The 21890-nt window shown below is 45.5% G+C and overlaps 1 protein-coding gene across 1 annotated transcript in view; it reads left to right on the top strand.

Annotated features, from left to right (window-relative positions):
* Nucleotides 1-21890, top strand: part of LOC140076182 (uncharacterized) — a 229682-nt gene that overhangs the window by 23787 nt on the left and 184005 nt on the right. Inside the window, 3 exon segments of the mRNA XM_072122697.1 lie at nucleotides 12219-13175; nucleotides 17059-17068; nucleotides 21239-21810. Of these exon segments, the coding sequence (XP_071978798.1) occupies nucleotides 12219-13175; nucleotides 17059-17068; nucleotides 21239-21810 (1539 nt within the window).

Here is a 21890-nt window from a genome sequence, read left to right as displayed (position 1 = left end):
AATGCCCTGTAATAGCTCTTGGGCGGTGTGCCTTTTATCGCCTAGGCTCAGCAGTTTCAGCACCGCCTGCTGTCGCTTAGCGACGGCACTGCTGCTGTGCCTAGAGCTACCGACTGATGGCGCCATGCCCACGGATGGTAATTCGGAGGAGGAGGAGGTGGAGGAGGGGTGGGAGGAGGTATAGTAGGCCTTTGAGACCTGGACCGAGGTAGGCCCCGCAATTCTCTGCGTCGGCAGTATATGACCAGCCCCAGGGTCAGACTCGGTCCCAGCCTGCACCAAGTTAAGTGTAGTAGCGTTCTTATAAGTTTGGGATATGGCGGGTTAGGGGAATGTAAACAGATGCGCAAGAAGCGCATGATGCGCATGGAGCTGGCGTTCCGCTGCCAGGCGAGCTTTCGCCAATCCAATCCCCTGTCTCTAGGCTACTCCCCAAACAGCACTTCTAAGAACCTTTTGTATAAGATCAAGTGTAGTAGCGTTCTTATAAGTTTAGGATATGCCGGGTGAGGGGAATGTAAACAGATGCGCAAGAAGCGCTGAAATAATATCCCTAAATGGTAAAAGTTTGCCAGTATATTTTGTGGATAACACAGCAGGGTGGCGACAAAGTTAACAACTTTGATGTGGAATCCATGAAAACAACCCAAATTTCTGCCTGACACACCTCGTTTGATAAAGGGACGATGTATGGAGGCAGCTATATGGACGACTTTTGGAGGTAGCAATGGAGACAAAGTGTGGAGGCTGCTATGGAGACAATTTAATTTGGATAGTGCCTGTATGTGGCAGTCCCAAACATTTTTCAAACCAGAGGAGCAGGTAGGTGGCCCTCCAGTAAAATGGAATAGATTGAGTGCCTGTATGTGGCAGTCCCAAAAATTGTTCAAACCAGAGGAGCAGGTAGGTGGCCCTCCAGTAAAATGGAATAGATTGAGTGCCTGTATGTGGCAGTCCCAAAAATTCTTCAAACCAGAGGAGCAGGTAGGTGGCCCTCCAGTAAAATGGAATAGATTGAGTGCCTGTATGTGGCAGTCCCAAAAATTCTTCAAACCAGAGGAGCAGGTAGGTGGCCCTCCAGTAAAATGGAATAGATTGAGTGCCTGTATGTGGCAGTCCCAAAAATTGTTCAAACCAGAGGACCGGGTAGGTGGCCCTCCAGAAAAATGGAATAGATTGAGTGCCTGTATGTGGCACTCACAAAAATTGTTTCAAACAGAGGACCGGGTAGGTGGCCCTCCAGAAAAATTAAATGCATGAAGTATAGCAAGAGCCAGTGGGCCCTGTCAAAAAATAGCCATTTTCCTCTGCTTTACTGTACAAAGAGGAGGAGAAGGAGGAAAATGAGGAGGAGGAGGAGGAGGAGTGTATCAATTATTCAGGTTGAGCTTCCTTCACCTGGTGGAGATTGGAAATTCTGAGAAATCCAGCCTTTATTCATTTTAATAAGCGTCAGCCTGTCAGCGCTGTCAGTCGACAGGCGTGTACGCTTATCGGTGATGATGCCACCAGCTGCACTGAAAACCCGCTCGGACAAGACGCTAGCGGCAGGGCAGGCAAGAACCTCCAAGGCGTACAGCGCCAGTTCGTGCCACATGTCCAGCTTTGAAACCCAGTAGTTGTAGGGAGCTGTGTGATCATTTAGGACGATGGTATGGTCAGCTACGTACTCCCTCACCATCTTTCTGTAAAGATCAGCCCTACTCTGCCGAGACTGGGGACAGGTGACAGTGTCTTGCTGGGGTGACATAAAGCTGGCAAAAGCCTTGTAAAGCGTACCCTTGCCAGTGCTGGACAAGCTGCCTGCTCACCTACTCTCCCTCGCTACTTGTCCCGCAGAACTACGCACTCTGCCGCTAGCGCTGTCAGAAGGGAAATACTGTTTCAGCTTGTGCACCAGGGCCTGCTGGTATTCATGCATTCTCACACTCCTTTCCTCTGCAGGGATGAGAGTGGCAAGATTTTGCTTGTACCGTGGGTCCAGGAGAGTGAACACCCAGTAATCGGTGCTGGAATAAATTCTTTGAACGCGAGGGTCACGGGATAGGCAGCCTAGCATGAAATCTGCCATATGCGCCAGAGTACCAACGCGTAAGAATTCACTCCCCTCACTGGCCTGACTGTCCATTTCCTCCTCCTCCAACTCCTCCAACTCCTCTTCTTCTGCCCATACACGCTGAACAGTGAAGGACTCAACAATGGTCCCCTCTTGTGTCTCGCCAACATTCTCCTCCTCTTCCTCCTCATCCTCCTCCACCTCCACCTCCTCCGATATGCGCTGAGAAACAGACCTCAGGGTGCTTTGGCTATCAACAAGGGAATATTCTTCCCCCGTCTCTTGTGACGAGCGCAAAGCTTCCGACTTCATGCTGACCAGAGAGTTTTTCAACAGGCCAAGCAGCGGGATGGTGAGGCTGATGATGGCGGCATCGCCACTGACCATCTGTGTTGACTCCTCAAAGTTACTCAGCACCTGACAGATATCAGACATCCACGTCCACTCCTCATTGTAGACTTGAGGAAGCTGACTGACCTGACTACCAGTTCTGGTGGAAGTTGACATCTGGCAGTCTACAATCGCTCTGCGCTGCTGGTAAACTCTGGATAACATGGTCAGTGTTGAATTCCACCTCGTGGAACATTTTTCAAACCAGAGGAGCAGGTAGGTGGCCCTCCAGTAAAATGGAATAGATTGAGTGCCTGTATGTGGCAGTCCCAAAAATTGTTCAAACCAGAGGAGCAGGTAGGTGGCCCTCCAGTAAAATGGAATAGATTGAGTGCCTGTATGTGGCAGTCCCAAAAATTCTTCAAACCAGAGGAGCAGGTAGGTGGCCCTCCAGTAAAATGGAATAGATTGAGTGCCTGTATGTGGCAGTCCCAAAAATTCTTCAAACCAGAGGAGCAGGTAGGTGGCCCTCCAGTAAAATGGAATAGATTGAGTGCCTGTATGTGGCAGTCCCAAAAATTGTTCAAACCAGAGGACCGGGTAGGTGGCCCTCCAGAAAAATGGAATAGATTGAGTGCCTGTATGTGGCACTCACAAAAATTGTTTCAAACAGAGGACCGGGTAGGTGGCCCTCCAGAAAAATTAAATGCATGAAGTATAGCAAGAGCCAGTGGGCCCTGTCAAAAAATAGCCATTTTCCTCTGCTTTACTGTACAAAGAGGAGGAGAAGGAGGAAAATGAGGAGGAGGAGGAGGAGGAGTGGATCAATTATTCAGGTTGAGCTTCCTTCACCTGGTGGAGATTGGAAATTCTGAGAAATCCAGCCTTTATTCATTTTAATAAGCGTCAGCCTGTCAGCGCTGTCAGTCGACAGGCGTGTACGCTTATCGGTGATGATGCCACCAGCTGCACTGAAAACCCGCTCGGACAAGACGCTAGCGGCAGGGCAGGCAAGAACCTCCAAGGCGTACAGCGCCAGTTCGTGCCACATGTCCAGCTTTGAAACCCAGTAGTTGTAGGGAGCTGTGTGATCATTTAGGACGATGGTATGGTCAGCTACGTACTCCCTCACCATCTTTCTGTAAAGATCAGCCCTACTCTGCCGAGACTGGGGACAGGTGACAGTGTCTTGCTGGGGTGACATAAAGCTGGCAAAAGCCTTGTAAAGCGTACCCTTGCCAGTGCTGGACAAGCTGCCTGCTCGCCTACTCTCCCTCGCTACTTGTCCCGCAGAACTACGCACTCTGCCGCTAGCGCTGTCAGAAGGGAAATACTGTTTCAGCTTGTGCACCAGGGCCTGCTGGTATTCATGCATTCTCACACTCCTTTCCTCTGCAGGGATGAGAGTGGCAAGATTTTGCTTGTACCGTGGGTCCAGGAGAGTGAACACCCAGTAATCGGTGCTGGAATAAATTCTTTGAACGCGAGGGTCACGGGATAGGCAGCCTAGCATGAAATCTGCCATATGCGCCAGAGTACCAACGCGTAAGAATTCACTCCCCTCACTGGCCTGACTGTCCATTTCCTCCTCCTCCAACTCCTCCAACTCCTCTTCTTCTGCCCATACACGCTGAACAGTGAAGGACTCAACAATGGTCCCCTCTTGTGTCTCGCCAACATTCTCCTCCTCTTCCTCCTCATCCTCCTCCACCTCCACCTCCTCCGATATGCGCTGAGAAACAGACCTCAGGGTGCTTTGGCTATCAACAAGGGAATATTCTTCCCCCGTCTCTTGTGACGAGCGCAAAGCTTCCGACTTCATGCTGACCAGAGAGTTTTTCAACAGGCCAAGCAGCGGGATGGTGAGGCTGATGATGGCGGCATCGCCACTGACCATCTGTGTTGACTCCTCAAAGTTACTCAGCACCTGACAGATATCAGACATCCACGTCCACTCCTCATTGTAGACTTGAGGAAGCTGACTGACCTGACTACCAGTTCTGGTGGAAGTTGACATCTGGCAGTCTACAATCGCTCTGCGCTGCTGGTAAACTCTGGATAACATGGTCAGTGTTGAATTCCACCTCGTGGGCACGTCGCACAACAGTCGGTGAGCGGGCAGTTGGAGGCGGCGCTGCGCTGCCCTGAGAGTGGCAGCATCTGGGCTGGACTTCCTGAAATGCGCACAGATGCGGCGCACCTTCGTGAGCAAATCAGACAGATTGGGGTATGTCTTGAGGAAACGCTGCACTATCAGATTTAACACATGGGCCAGGCATGGCACATGTGTCAGTCTGCCGAGTTGCAGAGCCGCCACCAGGTTACGGCCGTTGTCACACACAACCATTCCCGGCTTGAGGTTCAGCGGTGCCAGCCACAGATCAGTCTGCGCCGTGATGCCCTGTAATAGCTCTTGGGCGGTGTGCCTTTTGTCGCCTAGGCTCAGCAGTTTGAGCACCGCCTGCTGTCGCTTAGCGACGGCACTGCTGCTGTGCCTAGAGCTACCGACTGATGGCGCCGTGCCCACGGATGGTAGTTCGGAGGAGGAGGTGGAGGAGGGGTGGGAGGAGGAGGAGGCATAGTAGGCCTGAAACACCTGGACCGAGGTAGGCCCCGCAATCCTCGGCGTCGGCAGTATATGAGCAGCCCCAGGGTCAGTCTCGGTCCCAGCCTCCACCAAGTTAACCCAATGTGCCGTCAGCGATATATAGTGGCCCTGCCCGGCAGCACTCGTCCACGTGTCCGTGGTCAGGTGGACCTTGTCAGAAACGGCGTTGGTCAGGGCACGGATGATGTTGTCTGACACGTGCTGGTGCAGGGCTGGGACGGCACATCGGGAAAAGTAGTGGCGGCTGGGGACCGAATACCGAGGGGCGGCCGCCGCCATGAGGTTGCGAAAGGCCTCGGTCTCTACTAGCCTATAGGGCAGCATCTCCAGGCTAAGCAATCTGGAGATGTGCACATTAAGGGCTTGGGCGTGCGGGTGGGTTGCACTATATTTGCGTTTCCGCTCCAGCGTCTGGGGTATGGAGAGCTGAACGCTGGTGGATGCTGTGGAGGATCGTGGAGGCGACGATGGGGTTTTTGGGCCAGGGTCCTGGGCAGGGGGCTGACTAGCAGCTGACACAGGGGAAGGAGCAGTGGTGTGCACGGCCGGAGGTGAACGGGCTTGTTGCCACTGAGTGGGGTGCTTAGCATTCATATGCCTGCGCATACTGGTGGTAGTTAAGCTAGTAGTGGTGGAACCCCTGCTGAGCCTGGTTTGGCAAATGTTGCACACCACAGTCCGTCGGTCATCCGGTGTTTCCTTAAAGAACCTCCACACTTCTGAAGATCTAGCCCTCGCCGCAAGAGCCCTCACCACGGGAGCTTCACTAGTTGACAGTGGCGCTGATGCACCAGCTCTGGCCCTGCCTCTCCGTCTGGCCCCACCACTGCCTCTTCCAACCTGTTCAGGTCGAGGACTCTCCTCCGTCTCAGAAGCACTGTGTTCACCCGGCCTCTCAACCCAGCTTGGGTCTGTCACCTCATCATCCTCCGATCCCTCAGTCTGCTCCCCCCTCGGACTTCCTGCCCTGACAACAACTTCCCCACTGTCTGACAACCGTGTCTCCTCATCGTCGGACACCTCTTTACACACTTCCACTACGTCAAGAAGGTCATCATCACCCACAGACTGTGACTGGTGGAAAACCTGGGCATCGGAAAATTGCTCAGCAGCAACCGGACAAGTGGTTTGTGACTGTGGGAAGGGTCCAGAAAACAGTTCCTCAGAGTATGCCGGTTCAAATGGCAAATTTTCCTGGGAGGGGGCAGACTGGGGGGGAGGAGGCTGAGGTGCAGGAGCTGGAGGAGTGGGGATTTCGGTGACATGGGTGGACTGCGTGGAAGACTGACTGGTGGTGGACAAATTGCTCGAAGCATTGTCAGCAATCCACGACATCACCTGTTCGCACTGTTCTGGCCTCAACAGTGCTCTACCACGAGTCCCAGTAACTTCAGACATGAACCTAGGGAGTGTAGCTCTGCGGCGTTCCCCTGCTCCCTCATCAGCAGGTGGTGTCTCACCCCGCCCAGGACCACGGCCTCTGACCCCTGCAGTAGTTGGACGCCCACGTCCCCGCCCTCGTCCTCTACCCCTAGCCCTGGGGTTAAACATTTTTAAAATGAGAGTTATAACTTTTTTTTTTTTTTTACTTTTTTTTGTTTTTTTTTGTGTTTTTTTGTGTTTTTTGTTTTTTTTTGTGTTTTTTGTTTTTTTTTGAGTTTTTAGAACCAAACAATCCTATCCTATTGCTATGGCTATTTTCTAGCCAAGTATCAAAGGAAGCACACTACTATGCCAGATGAGATGACACTGAGTTAGTGCCTAATAGAAATCCAACCCCTACTGAATTTTCCCACTTCAGCCTTTGCTATGGATATGTGCGCCACTAAGCGCAGAACACAGCGGTCGCAAGTCTCACTACAAATTGCTCAGAATTGGCAAGTACATGCACTGCAGAAACTACAGCCACCAGCAGATCAACCAGAAATCAAATATATAGAACGCTACTGTAGGCTTCAAGAAGCTGTTTGTATTCTCCTATGGCTATTTTCTAGCCAAGTATCAAAGGAAGCACACTACTATGCCAGATGAGATGACACTGAGTTAGTGCCTAATAGAAATCCAACCCCTACTGAATTTTCCCACTTCAGCCTTTGCTATGGATATGTGCGCCACTAAGCGCAGAACACAGCGGTCGCAAGTCTCACTACAAATTGCTCAGAATTGGCAAGTACATGCACTGCAGAAACTACAGCCACCAGCAGATCAACCAGAAATCAAATATATAGAACGCTACTGTAGGCTTCAAGAAGCTGTTTGTATTCTCCTATGGCTATTTTCTAGCCAAGTATCAAAGGAAGCACACTACTATGCCAGATGAGATGACACTGAGTTAGTGCCTAATAGAAATCCAACCCCTACTGAATTTTCCCACTTCAGCCTTTGCTATGGATATGTGCGCCACTAAGCGCAGAACACAGCGGTCGCAAGTCTCACTACAAATTGCTCAGAATTGGCAAGTACATGCACTGCAGAAACTAAAGCCACCAGCAGATCAACCAGAAATCAAATATATAGAACGCTACTGTAGGCTTCAAGAAGCTGTTTGTATTCTCCTATGGCTATTTTCTAGCCAAGTATCAAAGGAAGCACACTACTATGCCAGATGAGATGACACTGAGTTAGTGCCTAATAGAAATCCAACCCCTACTGAATTTTCCCACTTCAGCCTTTGCTATGGATATGTGCGCCACTAAGCGCAGAACACAGCGGTCGCAAGTCTCACTACAAATTGCTCAGAATTGGCAAGTACATGCACTGCAGAAACTAAAGCCACCAGCAGATCAACCAGAAATCAAATATATAGAACGCTACTGTAGGCTTCAAGAAGCTGTTTGTATTCTCCTATGGCTATTTTCTAGCCAAGTATCAAAGGAAGCACACTACTATGCCAGATGAGATGACACTGAGTTAGTGCCTAATAGAAATCCAACCCCTACTGAATTTTCCCACTTCAGCCTTTGCTATGGATATGTGCGCCACTAAGCGCAGAACACAGCGGTCGCAAGTCTCACTACAAATTGCTCAGAATTGGCAAGTACATGCACTGCAGAAACTAAAGCCACCAGCAGATCAACCAGAAATCAAATATATAGAACGCTACTGTAGGCTTCAAGAAGCTGTTTGTATTCTCCTATGGCTATTTTCTAGCCAAGTATCAAAGGAAGCACACTACTATGCCAGATGAGATGACACTGAGTTATTGCCTAATAGAAATCCAACCCCTACTGAATTTTCCCACTTCGGTCTTTGCTATGGATATGTGTGCCACTAAGAGCTAAACACAACGGTAGCAAGTCCCCCTGCTAATTCCTCACAAAATGGTAAAAGATGCAAATTAAAATAAAAAAAGTAGAACGTTATTGTAGCCCTAAGAAGGGCTGTTGGGTTCTTTGAGAATCACTCCTGCCTAACAGTAAGCTAATAGAACACCCTAACGCTTTCCCTGACCAGCAGCAGCTCTCTCCCTAGCGGCATCCAGAGACAGAATGATCCGAGCAGCGCGGCCAGCGGCTAGTCTATCCCAGGGTCACCTGATCTGGCCAGCCAACCACTGCTATCGACGTGTAAGGGTACCACGTCATGCTGGGTGGAGTGCAGAGTCTCCTGGCTTGTGATTGGCTCTGTTTCTGGCCGCCAAAAAGCAAAACGGCGGGAGCTGCCATTTTCTCGAGCGGGCGAAGTATTCGTCCGAGTAACGAGCAGTTTCGAGTACCCTAATGCTCGACCGAGCATCAAGCTCGGACGAGCATGTTCGCTCATCTCTAGTGATAATGTTTTATTTTAGATAATGTAAACTCGGAAAAAGAGTCCATGGCTTTGGCACTTTGCCAATGTTTAAGAGTTAAGATATGACAAATATATTGAAGAATTAAAAAGTCATATAAGAAATTTCAAGTTTTACAATATTTTGTAGTAAAAATATTGGCAATGCCAATCATAGTATGTACTTGACTGTATAATACAGTTATAAAAAAGCAGCAGTTTGAAATACAAATGTTACTAACAAAAGTTTACCATTCAGCACCAATACTAATTTTGTGACTGGAAAGAAATTCTAAAAATGTTTACTAAAATTATTTAAAAAATAAAAACATATCTCAATATTTGATTGGACATAAAAAGCACTTGATTGTATAATATTCTTCTGCTCCATGAAGCCATTTCCAGGACATGGCAGTCCCATGGTCATTGGAGACGCCTTGTCTGCATGGATTTGCATTCCCTATTGTTCATGATGTGGAATCAGTAGGGAATCACAGGGCAACATTTCACCTAGTAAAGATTTGCAAATGAAGTTATCTAGTTTCATCAGAAAGACACATCCTGGCCTTTCTTTGGTGGGAAGGGATAATAAACCCATAACAAAGGAGAACACTTAAAACAAAACACTCTTAAACAATCAGCCTGGCTGATAAGGAAGTGGGACCAACACCCTTCATTTACATGGGGGAGGTTGTTGGGACAAAAGGGGGCAGACCAAGCAGTATAAGAAACCCAAGCACAACTCACATGAGGAGAACTTCTTGGTGGAAGATCTTACTGGAGGAGCTTGGACTGAGGGACTGAGACACAGAATGGAGAGAGAGCAGGTCCAGATATGTGTGGAGGAGGGAGCCTGGGAAGGAGGACATGACGCTGGTGCCAGGGACCCCCAGGATGGTGAGTACTCTACCACATTATTTCTGCCTATATCCACTACCACAAAATAGGGGACATTTATATAGCCTTTGAAACGGAAAAATAGCGGTAGTGCCTCCACAATATTGGTGTTTATCTGACTCTCATGACTTGTTCCATTTTTGGGCGCAAAATTGTGGCACTGCTTGTGAATCTGAGATATTTCCGTCTCTATTGGGTACAATTTTTGGGGCAAAATTATTGCTGCTAAAAGCTGGTCTCGGGAGTTCATAGCGATTGCACTTGTATTTATGATGTGTTTGTAAAAGGATTGTGACACAGAAGTCTAACATGAATCTGTTGCTCACCTGTAAAACTGAGTTCACCAGAAAAAACTGGTGCACTCAGTGTAAGAAAAGTGAGCGCCCGCAGGGTGTGGCAGATTTGTGAAGACTGTGCTCCTGGCTTCATAAATCTGGAGCCAATAGGACTCCTTAGAATTTTTCTGCAGCTCTAATTGTGCGCCAAAACATTTTGGAAAAGAAGTGGATTCCCTAACGGCGCCCAAATTGTGGGCCCTTCTAAAAAGTCGACAATGAAGACCCACATTGTGCTTTTCATCATGTTCAGGTGTGGGGATGCAGTCATGTACAGATTTAGGGGTGCAGTCATGTACAGGTCCAGGGGTGCAGTAATGTACAGGTGTAGGGGTGCAGTCATGTACTGGTTTAGGGGTGCAGTCATATACTGTTTTAGGGGTGCAGTCATGTACAGGTGTGGGGGTGCAGTCATGTACAGGTGTGGGGGTGCAGTCATGTACAGGTGTAGGGGTGCAGTCATGTACAGGTTAAGGGGTGCAGTCATATACTGGTTTAGGGGTGCAGTCATGTATAGGTGTAGGGGTGCAGTCATGTACAGGTGTAGGGGTACAGTCATGTACAGGTGTAGGGGTGCAGTCATGTACAGGTGTGGGGGTACAGTCATGTACAGGTGTAGGGGTGCAGTCATGTACAGGTGTAGGGGTGTAATCATAATAATAATAATAATCTTTATTTATATAGCGCCATCAAATTCCGTAGCGCTTTACAAATCATAGGGGACATATACAACTATATTACATTACAAAGAACAAACAGTCATATGGAACAATAGGAGTGAGGGCCCTGCTCACAAGAGCTTACAGACTATGAGGATGAGGAGGTGACACAAGAGGTTGTAAAATGGTCCAGCCATTCTTTATAAGGGAACAATATAAAATAATTTAATACATAATTTACTACATTTTTATGTATTAAATTATTTTATATTGTACAGATGTAGGGGTGCAGTCATGTACAGGTGTAGGGGGGCAGTCATGTACAGATGTAGGGGTGCAGTCATATACAAATGTAGGGGTGCAGTCATGTACAGGTGTGGGGGTACAGTCATGTACAGGTGTAGGGGTGCAGTCATGTACAGGTGTAGGGGTGCAGTCATGTACAGGTGTAGGGGTACAGTCATGTACAGGTGTAGGGGTGCAGTCATGTACAGGTGTAGGGGTGCAGTCATGTACAGGTGTGGGGGTACAGTCATGTACAGGTGTAGGGGTGCAGTCATGTACAGGTGTAGGGGTGTAATCATGTACAGGTGTAGGGGTGTAATCATGTACAGGTGTAGGGGTACAGTCAAGTACAGGTGTAGGGGTGCACTCATGTACAGGTGTAGGGGTGTAGTCAGGAACAGGTGTAGGGGTGTAGTCAGGTACAGGTGTAGGGGTGCAGTCATGTACAGGTGTAGAGGTGCAGTCATGTACAGGTGTAGAGGTGTAATCATGTACAGGTGTAGGGGTACAGTCATGTACAGGTGTGGGGGTGCAGTCATGTACAGGGGGGGACCAATTTGACATGCTTGTGCAGCGCTGCGTAATCTGTGTGCGCTATATAAATAAAGAATTATTATTATTATTATTATTAAGTACAGGAGTAGGGGTACAGTCATGTACAAGTGTGGGGGTGCAAAGATGTACATATATTGAAATATAAAGCTTCACATATGTACAAAATAGGGATCATTCATCTTTAGTCTGGACATTTGTCTGTCTTTTTTTCCCCTGGTTTTGGACTTGTTTGATTTATCTTAGAGGGTGAGATATGATATATAAAATTTTATAAATATTTATATCATTACAGATTTATTAACTTTGTTATTGATCAACCTGTTATTCAACCTTATATTGTAGATGATGTTACTTGTGGCTCAGAGGAACATCTGATATCTTCAGATATTAAAGCTGATGATTGTGGGATCACATAAGATACATGTATAGAAAACAACAGCAGAAAGGATTTACCCTCAGACTTTCACCGCAACAATCTATCATCTGATCCTATTACATTGGGCATTTATTCTTATACAACACAGACTAAAAGTCCAAAAAGGAGCCACCACAGAGCAGCCGAGCATCTAAGAGCTGCAACCAGGAAGACATTTTCTTGTTCTAAATGTGACAAATGTTTTACTCTTAAATGGAATCTCCTCACACATCAGAAAATTCACACAGGGGAGAAGCCGTTTTCATGTTCAGAATGTGGGAAATGTTTTTCTCAAAAATCAAATCTTGCTAAGCATAAGAAAATTCACACAGGGGAGAAGCCGTTCTCTTGTTCGAAATGTGACAAATGTTTTATTGAAAAATCAAATCTTCTTGCACATGAGAGAATTCACACAGGGGAAAAGCCGTTCTCTTGTTCGGAATGTGACAAATGTTTTATTGAAAAATCAAATCTTCTTGCACATGAGAGAATTCACACAGGGGAGAAGCCATTTTCATGTTCAGAATGTGGGAAATGTTTTCGTCATAAATCAGAACTTGTTCAGCATGAGAGAATTCACACAGGGGAGAAACCGTTTTCCTGTTCAGAATGTGGCAAATGTTTTCGTCAGAAATCAGATCTTGTTAAACATGAGAGAATTCATACAGGGGAGAAGCCGTTTTCATGTTCAGAATGTGACAAATGTTTTTTTCAAAAATCTCATCTTGTTAAACATGAGAGAATTCACACAGGGGAGAAACCGTTTTCATGTTCAGAATGTGACAAATGTTTTTTTCAAAAATCTCATCTTGTTAAACATGAGAGAATTCACACAGGGGAAAAACCGTTTTCCTGTTCAGAATGTGGCAAATGTTTTCGTCAGAAACCAGATCTTGTTAAACATGAGAGAATTCACACAGGGGAGAAGCCGTTTTCATGTTCAGAATGTGACAAATGTTTTATTCAAAAATCAGATCTTGTTCAGCACGAGAGAATTCACACAGGGGAGAAACCGTTTTCATGTTCAGAATGTGGCAAATGTTTTATTAGCAAATCAGATCTTGTTAAACATGAGAGAATTCACACAGGGGAGAAACCGTTTTCATGTTCAGAATGTGGCAAATGTTTTATTAAGAAATCAAATCTTGTTGTACATGAGAGAATTCACACAGGGGAGAAACCGTTTTCATGTTCAGAATGTGGAAAATGTTTTAATAGGAAATCAGATCTTGTTAAACATGAGAGAATTCACACAGGGGAGAAGCAGTTTGTGTAAGCATTGTGACAAATGTTTTGCAATGAAATCCCATCTCTAAACACGTCTCTCACACAGGAAAAAGAAAACATTTTATTGTTAAGAATGTGTCAAACATTTTCCCTTTTTTTACATATTAGAGGAGCCACAAGGGGAGAAGTCTTGTTCTTATTGAACATCTGCATTTGTAATTGAGTTTGATGTTGAGTTGTATGAGATGCAATAACCAATAAACTTCAGATTTAATTAGAGAACTTGTACAATTATGTAACACAATCAGAATAAGAGAGAAAAATGGGGAGGAGCTCAGATAAAGGAGCAGCTGATGTTTTGCCTGAGTGTGAACACGGGGGAATTTATTATTGGCTTTTCTTCATTTTTTTCGGCAGATCTTATTCTCTGTCTTGCTGCGCCATATTTATGATGTGTTAGAGCCAGGGGCATCGCAATGTCAAAGTTTCCAGGGCACGAGCCCCGTATCTTTCATCCAGTTCCCAGAATACACACCCCACCACCTGCAGAGAGGCGCAGCCAGCTGAGGAAGGCAGAATACCTTTCCTGAAACACGCACCGATCAGGGCTGTCAGTGCTGCCCTCGTCACTCAGTGTGCTGCTTCCTGTCTGAATTGGGAAGCTCATTGTAATGGCCCCGCCCCTTCTTTGGCCCTGCCCCCCTGCCCCTCTTTCCCTCTTTTACTTGTCTGAAGCTGTCCTGCTCTTGTCCTACTCTTGTCAAAGTTTGCAGTGAGGGTTCCTTCCTCCATGAACTAGTACCAGGTTATTGAGTGAAGTCTGCAGGCAGGCCCCCCCGCTCACAGCGACATGAGATAAGTTATTCCAGGTCAGTGAAAGAAAAACAGGTGTCCTTCTATCGTTAAATTGCGGACAAACTTATTAATGACACAAATCGACTTATTTTCTATTTGTGGCATTAATAAGTTTGTCAGCAATTTACCGATAAAAAGACATTTTCCTTCTGATGAACAATCCATGGTCACACAAGTTACTCCTGTCTGCAATGAACAATTATTTGTAATAACATTTTTGGTGATTTCAGCTCTGGTGAGCCACTTTTAAAATTACCCTTTTTAACCATTTTGAAAAATATAAAAAATTCATTAAAATGGGATTAAAAAGCCATGCTTAATAAGGTAGCATCAAAAAAGACATCAAAAGTCGCAAAAAAATGACAACATCCAGAGCTCTGTACACTGAAGTATGAAAAAGTTATTAGCACCAGAACCTGGCAAAATGAAGAATTTTTTTTTCTACAGGAGGTTTTCATATTTGTAAATGTATAAAAACATTACATAACCCTCTTCATACTCACCGGGTTTTTGCTTCATAATGAAGCAAACAACCATCACTAACATCCATGATGTTAACCCTTTGATCGCCGGCAGCATTAGCTAGCCGGCGGCGCGTAGGCGTCGCCATCTTGGCTCCGATCGTCGTTCCCCGTGACGTCAATCCGTTGCCATGACAGCCTTGGGTCACACAAAGATCCAAGGCTATCATATTTTAGGCTAGGGGGTCTAAAAAATAGTAAAAAATCTAAGTAAAAAAAAAAGCTATATTAACAAACCTAAAAATTCAAATCACCTTCTTTTGCTAGAAGTCATATAAATATAAATAAACAGTAAAGATCATAAACACATTAGATATCGCCGCGTCCAAAAATGCCCCATCTATCAAATTATAATAACGGTTTTGTCACTGCGTTTAACCCCGTAACAGAAAATAGCGCCCGAAGCCGCAAATGGCATTTTTTTGCCATTTTGAAAAATATAAAAAAATCAATTGAAAAGTGATCAAAACGTCGTACTGTCCTAAAAATAGAAGCATTGAAAACTTTATCAAAAGTCACAAAAAAAACAGCACCCACAGCTCTGTACACCAAAGTATGAAAAAGTTATTAGCGCCAGAAAACGGCAAATGAAGAATTTTTTTTGTACAGGAGGTTTTAATATTTGTACATGTATGAAAACATTATAAAGCCTATACAAATTTGTTATCTCAGTGATCGTACTGACCCACATAATGAAGTAGATTTGGGGCACACAGTGAAAGCCGTAAAATCCAAGCCCACAAGAAAACGGCACAAATGCAAAAACAAAAAAGGGTTGTTAGAGGATTTACATTATTCTTCATTATATCATCAGTCGGGGGGATTTTCCTTTGTTTAAAAAGAATCATTGAATAGATTAACCCTTTCCTTATCTCCCTCCGCCATGACCCCAGGTTATACCTCATCTTTCTCCACCATGACTCCAGGTTATTCCTCATCTCCCTCCACCATGACCCCAGGATATTCCTCATCTCCCTCCGCCATGACCCCAGGTTATTCCTCATCTCCCTCCACCATGACCCCAGGTTATTCCTCATCTCCCTCCACCATGACCCCAGGTTATTCCTCATCTCCCTCCACCATGACCCCAGGTTATACCTCATCTCCCTCCACCATGACCCCAGGATATTCCTCATCTCCCTCCACCATGACCCCATGTTATTCCTCATCTCCCTCCACCATGACCCCTGGTTATTCCTCATCTCCCTCCACCATGACCCCAGGTTATTCCTCATCTCCCTCCACCATGACCCCATGTTATTCCTCATCTCCCTCCACCATGACCCCAGGTTATTCCTCATCTCCCTCCACCATGACCCCATGTTATTCCTCATCTCCCTCCACCATGACCCCATGTTATTCCTCATCTCCCTCCACCATGACCCCAGGTTATTCCTCATCTCCCTCCACCATGACCCCATTTTATTCCTCATCTCCCTCCACCATGACCCCATGTTATTCCTCATCTCCCTCCACCATGACCCCTGGTTATTCCTCATCTCCCTCCACCATGACCCCAGGTTATTCCTCATCTCCCTCCACCATGACCCCAGGTTATTCTTCATCTCCCTCCACCATGACCCCAGGTTATTCCTCATCTCCCTCCACCATTTTTATTTAAAAAATAAAAATATATCTCAATATTTGATTGGACATAAAAAGCACTTGATTGTATGATATTCTTCTGCTCCATGAAGCCATTTCCAGGACAGGGCAGTCACAAGGTCAGAGTCGTCCTGTCTGCGTAGATTTGCATTCCCTATTGTTCAGGATGTGGAATAAGTAGGGAGTCACAGGGCAACATTTCACCTAGTAAAGATGCAAATTAAGTTATCTAGTTTCATCAGAAAGACACATCCTGGCCTTTCTTTGGTGGGAGGGGATAATAAACACATAACAAAGGAGAACACTTAAAACAAAACACTCTTAAACAATCAGCCTGTCTGATAAGGAAGTGGGACCAACACCCTTCATTTACATGGGGGAGGTTGTTGGGACAAGAGGGGGCAGACCAAGGGGTATAAGAAACCGAAGCACAACTCACATGAGGAGAACTTCTTGGTGGAAGATCTTACTGGAGGAGATTGGACTGAGGGACTGAGACACAGAATGGAGAGAGAACAGGTCCAGATATGTGCAGAGGATGGAGCCTGGGCAGGAGGACATGACGCTGGTGCCAGGGACCCCCAGAATGGTAAGTACTGACAGCCTTCATTGCATTCTTGAACTGATTTTTCCTCAGCCACATTATTTCTGCCTATATCCACTACCACAAAATAGGGGGCATTTCTATAGCCTTTCAAGCGGCAAAATGGTGGTGGTGGCACCACAATATTGGTGTTTATCTGACACTCCTGACTTGCTCTATTTTTGGGCGCAAAATTGTGGCACTGCTTGTGAATCTGAGATATTTCCGTCTCTATTTTTGTGACTCGTTTTTGGGTACAATTTTTGGCGCAAAATTATTGCAGCTAAAAGCTGGTCAAGGAGGTCATATCGATTGCACTTGTATTTATGAAGTAAATGAGATGTCGGAATGTAGAGGTGCAGGAATGTAGAGGTGCAGGAATGTAGAGGTGCAGGAATGTAGAGGTGCAGGAATGTAGAGATGTAGGGATGTAGAGGTGCAGGAATGTAGAGGTGCAGGAATGTAGAGGTGCAGGAATGTAGAGGTGTAGGAATGTAGAGGTGTAGGAATGTAGAGGTGCAGGAATGTAGAGGTGCAGGAATGTAGAGGTGTAGGAATGTAGAGGTGCAGAAATGTAGAGATGTAGGAATGTAGAGGCGCAAGAATGTAGAGATGTAGGAATGTAGAGGTGCAGGAATGTAGAGGTGTAGGAATGTAGAGGCGCAAGAATGTAGAGGTGTAGGAATGTAGAGGTGCAAGAATGTAGAGGTGTAGGAATGTAGAGGTGCAGGAATGTAGAGGTGCAGGAATGTAGAGGTGTCGGAATGTAGAGGTGTAGGAATGTAGGGGTGCGGGAATGTAGAGGTGCAGGAATGTAGAGGTGTAGGAATGTAGAGTTTCAGGAATGTAGAGGTGTAAGAATGTAGACGTGCAGGAATGTAGAGGTGCAGGAATGTAGAGGTGCAGGAATGTAGAGGTGCAGGAATGTAGAGGTGTAGGAATGTAGAGGTGCAAGAATGTAGAGGTGTAGGAATGTAGAGTTGCAGGAATGTAGAGGTGCAAGAATGTAGAGATGTAGGAATGTGGAGGTGCAGGAATGTAGAGGTGTATCAATGTAGAGGCGCAAGAATGTAGAGGTGTAGGAATGTGGAGGTGCAGGAATGTAGAGGTGCAGGAATGTAGAGGTGCAGGAATGTAGAGGTGCAAGAATGTAGAGATGTAGGAATGTAGAGGTGCAGGAATGTAGAGGTGCAAGAATGTAGAGATGTAGGAATGTAGAGTTGTAGGAATGTAGAGGTGCAGGAATGTAGAGGTGTAGGAATGTAGAGTTGTAGGAATGTAGAGGTGCAGGAATGTAGAGGTGTAGGAATGTAAAGGCGCAAGAATGTAGAGGTGCAAGAATGTAGAGATGTAGGAATGTGGAGGTGCAGGAATGTAGAGGTGTATCAATGTAGAGGCGCAAGAATGTAGAGGTGTAGGAATGTGGAGGTGCAGGAATGTAGAGGTGCAGGAATGTAGAGGTGCAAGAATGTAGAGATGTAGGAATGTAGAGGTGCAGGAATGTAGAGGTGCAAGAATGTAGAGATGTAGGAATGTAGAGTTGTAGGAATGTAGAGGTGCAGGAATGTAGAGGTGTAGGAATGTAGAGTTGTAGGAATGTAGAGGTGCAGGAATGTAGAGGTGTAGGAATGTAAAGGCGCAAGAATGTAGAGGTGTAGGAATGTAGAGGTGTAGGGATGTAGAGGTGCAGGAATGTAGAGTTGTAGGAATGTAGAGGTGCAGGAATGTAGAGGTTTAGGAATGTAGAGATGTAGGAATGTAGAGGTGTAGGGATGTAGAGGTGCAGGAATGTAAAGGCGCAAGAATGTAGAGGTGTAGGAATGTAGAGATGTAGGAATGTAGAGGTGTAGGGATGTAGAGGTGCAGGAATGTAGAGGTGCAGGAATGTAGAGGTGCAGGAATGTAGAGTTGTAGGAATGTAGAGGTGCAGGAATGTAGAGGTGTAGGAATGTAAAGGCGCAAGAATGTAGAGGTGTAGGAATGTAGAGGTGTAGGGATTAGAGATGAGCGAGCACTAAAATGCTCGGGTACTCGTTATTCGAGACGAACTTTTCCAGATGCTCGAGTGCTCGTCTCGAATAACGAGCCCCATTGAAGTCAATGGGAGACCCGAGCATTTTTCAAAGGGACCATGGTTCGGGAATAAAATGTGTTAATTAACTGAAAAAGAATGTCTTCTGATAAGTTAGCAGATGTATGCAAACATCTGCAATCTATTCTTCACTGTTCCGCGCGTATATTATCTCCCGACAAGTTATCAGATGTGAAGAACAGTGAAGAATAGAATAAAAACAGTGAACACAGGATCATTTAAGTGAAAAACGCAGTGAAGAATAGATTACAGATGTTCTGCACATCTGCTTACTTGTCGGGGTGATACGCTGTCCCGGGATCCGCTCCTCTTCTTCCACTGAAGTCTCCCCCGTGCTGCCCGATGTCTGTGTCCCCCGTGCTGCCCGATGTCTGTGTCCCCCGTGCTGCCCGATGTCTGTGTCCCCCGTGCTGCCCGATGTCTGTGTCCCCCGTGCTGACCGATGTCTGTGTCCCCCGTGCTGCCCGATGTCTGTGTCCCCCGGGCTGCTGCTCGATGTCTGTGTCTCCCGTGCTGCCCGATGTCTGTGTCCCCCGGGCTGCTGCCGATGTCTGTGTCCCCCGGGCTGCTGCCCGATGTCTGTGTCCCCCGGGCTGCTGCCCGATGTTTGTGTCCCCCGGGCTGCTGCCCGATGTTTGTGTCCCCCGGGCTGCTGCCCGATGTCTGTGTCCCCCGGGCTGCTTCCCGATGTCTGTGTCCCCCGTGGTGCTGCCCGATGTCTGTCTCCCTGCTGCTTGATGTCTCCCTGTGCTGCTTGATGTCTCCCTGCTGCTTGATGTCTCCCTGCTGCTTGATGTCTCCCTGCTGCTTGATGTCTCCCTGCTGCTTGATGTCTCCCTGCTGCCGTTCCGCGCGTATCTTCCGACAGGTAAGCAGATGTGCCGAACATCTGTAATCTATTCTTCACTGTGTTCTTCACTGTGTTTTTAACTTAAATGATCCTGTGTTCACTGTGTTCACTATTTTTATTCTATTCTTCACTGTTCTTCACTGTGTTTTTTTAATTAAATGCTCGATCTCGAGCAGGGGAAATACTCGTCCGAGCAACGAGCCGTTTCGAGTACCTTAATACTCGAACGAGCATCAAGCTCGGACGAGTATACTCGCTCATCTCTAGTAGGGATGTAGAAGAATATGGATATAAGGATGTAGAGATATAGGCAGGCAGAGGCATAGAAGGGGGAATGTAGATGTATGGGGGGTGCAGAGATGTAGAAATATAAAGTTTGCATTATGTACAAAAAAGGGTCATTCATCTTGAGTCTGGACATTTGTCTGTGTCTTTTTCTGTTTTTTGCTGGTTTGGGACTTGTTTGATTGATCTTAGAGGTTGATATATCAGGCAGCCCAGTCTGAGGGATTCTTGCAACTTTTTTAAAACTCTGGCAATGCAAAATTTGTTAGGCAAGTGGAAAAGTCGCAAATTGTGACGCACACATACAAAGGCACCCAAAGAAATCGCAAATATAAGAGAAAATGAAAAGAAAAATAACTGTAGAAAAAGATTAATGACCCTCAATGTGACAGATGTTTCTGTGTTCAGAATGTGAAATGAGGTGAAATGAGAAATGGTTAAAAATAAGACAATTCAGCAATTTATATAGAATTGTTGTAAATATCTATATCATTAATTGGAGAAATACGGCAGCACCTCCAAAACTTATGAAAATAAAGAGGTGTTTTATTCTACCTCTAGTCTGCTACACATGGAATAAAACACCTCGGTTCTTTCACAAGTTTCGGAGAGCTGCCGTATTTCTATAATTATTTCCCCGCTCTCATCTTATTTCTAAAAGGACTGTGCTGCTTTTTCTTCACAATTTTTGTATCTATATCATTAGAGATGTTATTATCTCCATTATTAATTAACCTATTACTATTATTCTCAGCAGATGATGTTACCAGGAGCTTAGAGGAACATCTGATATCTTCAGATATTAAAGCTGATGATTGTGGGATCACACGAGATGCATATAAAGAACCCAACAGCAGAAAGGATTCACCCTCAGACCTTCATTGCAACAATCTATCATCTGGTCCTATTACATTGGACACTTCTTCTGATACAACACAGACTAATGGTCAAAATAGAGGATACAGAAGAACAAATCAACATCTACGAGCATCCACCAGCTCTGAATGTGGAAAATCTATGACTTTTAAATGTAATCTTCCTGAGAATCCATTTTCATGTTCAGAATGTGGAAAATGTTTTACTTGTAAAAGCAACTTCCTTGCACATCAGAGAATTCACATCGGGGAGAAGCCATTTTCATGTTCAGAATGTGGGAAATGTTTTTTTCACAAATCAAATCTTGTTCAACATGAGAGAATTCACACAGGGGAGAAGCCATTTTCATGTTCAGAATGTGATACATGTTTTGCGCATATTGCTGCACTTAAAATACATCATAGAATTCACACAGGGAAGAAGCCATTTTCATGTTCAGAATGTGGAAAATATTTTAGTAAGAAATCACATCTTGTTGACCATGAGAGAACTCACACAGGGGAGAAGCCATTTTCATGTTCAGAATGTAGCAAATGTTTTATTAAAAAAGAAAGTCTTGCTCGTCATGAAAGAATTCACACAGGTGAGAAGCCGTATTCATGTTCAGAATGTGGAAAATGTTTCATTCAAAAATCAAAGCTTGTTGAACATGAGAGAATTCACACAGGGGAGAAGCCGTTTTCATGTTCAGAATGTGGGAAATGTTTTATTACAAAATCAACTCTTGTTGATCATGAGAGAATTCACACGGGAGAGAAGCCATTTTTATGTTCCGAATGTAACAAAGGTTTTTCTCTTAAATCAAATCTTGTTAAACATGAGAGAATTCACACAGGGGAGAAACCGTTTTCATGTTCACATTGTGACAAATGTTTTGCTAATAATTCAGTGCTCGTAATACATGATAGAATTCACACAGGGGAGAAACCGTTTTCATGTTCACAGTGTGGCAAATGTTTTGCTCAAAAATCACATCTGTATAAACATCAGAGAATTCACACAGGAAAGTAAGTATTTTATAGTGTAACTGTCTTCATAAAGGGCACTTTCCAGTAATAGAGGCTGGTAACGCTCAATATAAATAATTTTTT

This window comes from Engystomops pustulosus, chromosome 8 (assembly GCF_040894005.1).
Source record: "Engystomops pustulosus chromosome 8, aEngPut4.maternal, whole genome shotgun sequence".
Classification (NCBI taxonomy): domain Eukaryota; kingdom Metazoa; phylum Chordata; class Amphibia; order Anura; family Leptodactylidae; genus Engystomops; species Engystomops pustulosus.
This window is presented reverse-complemented; position numbering and strand designations above follow the sequence as displayed.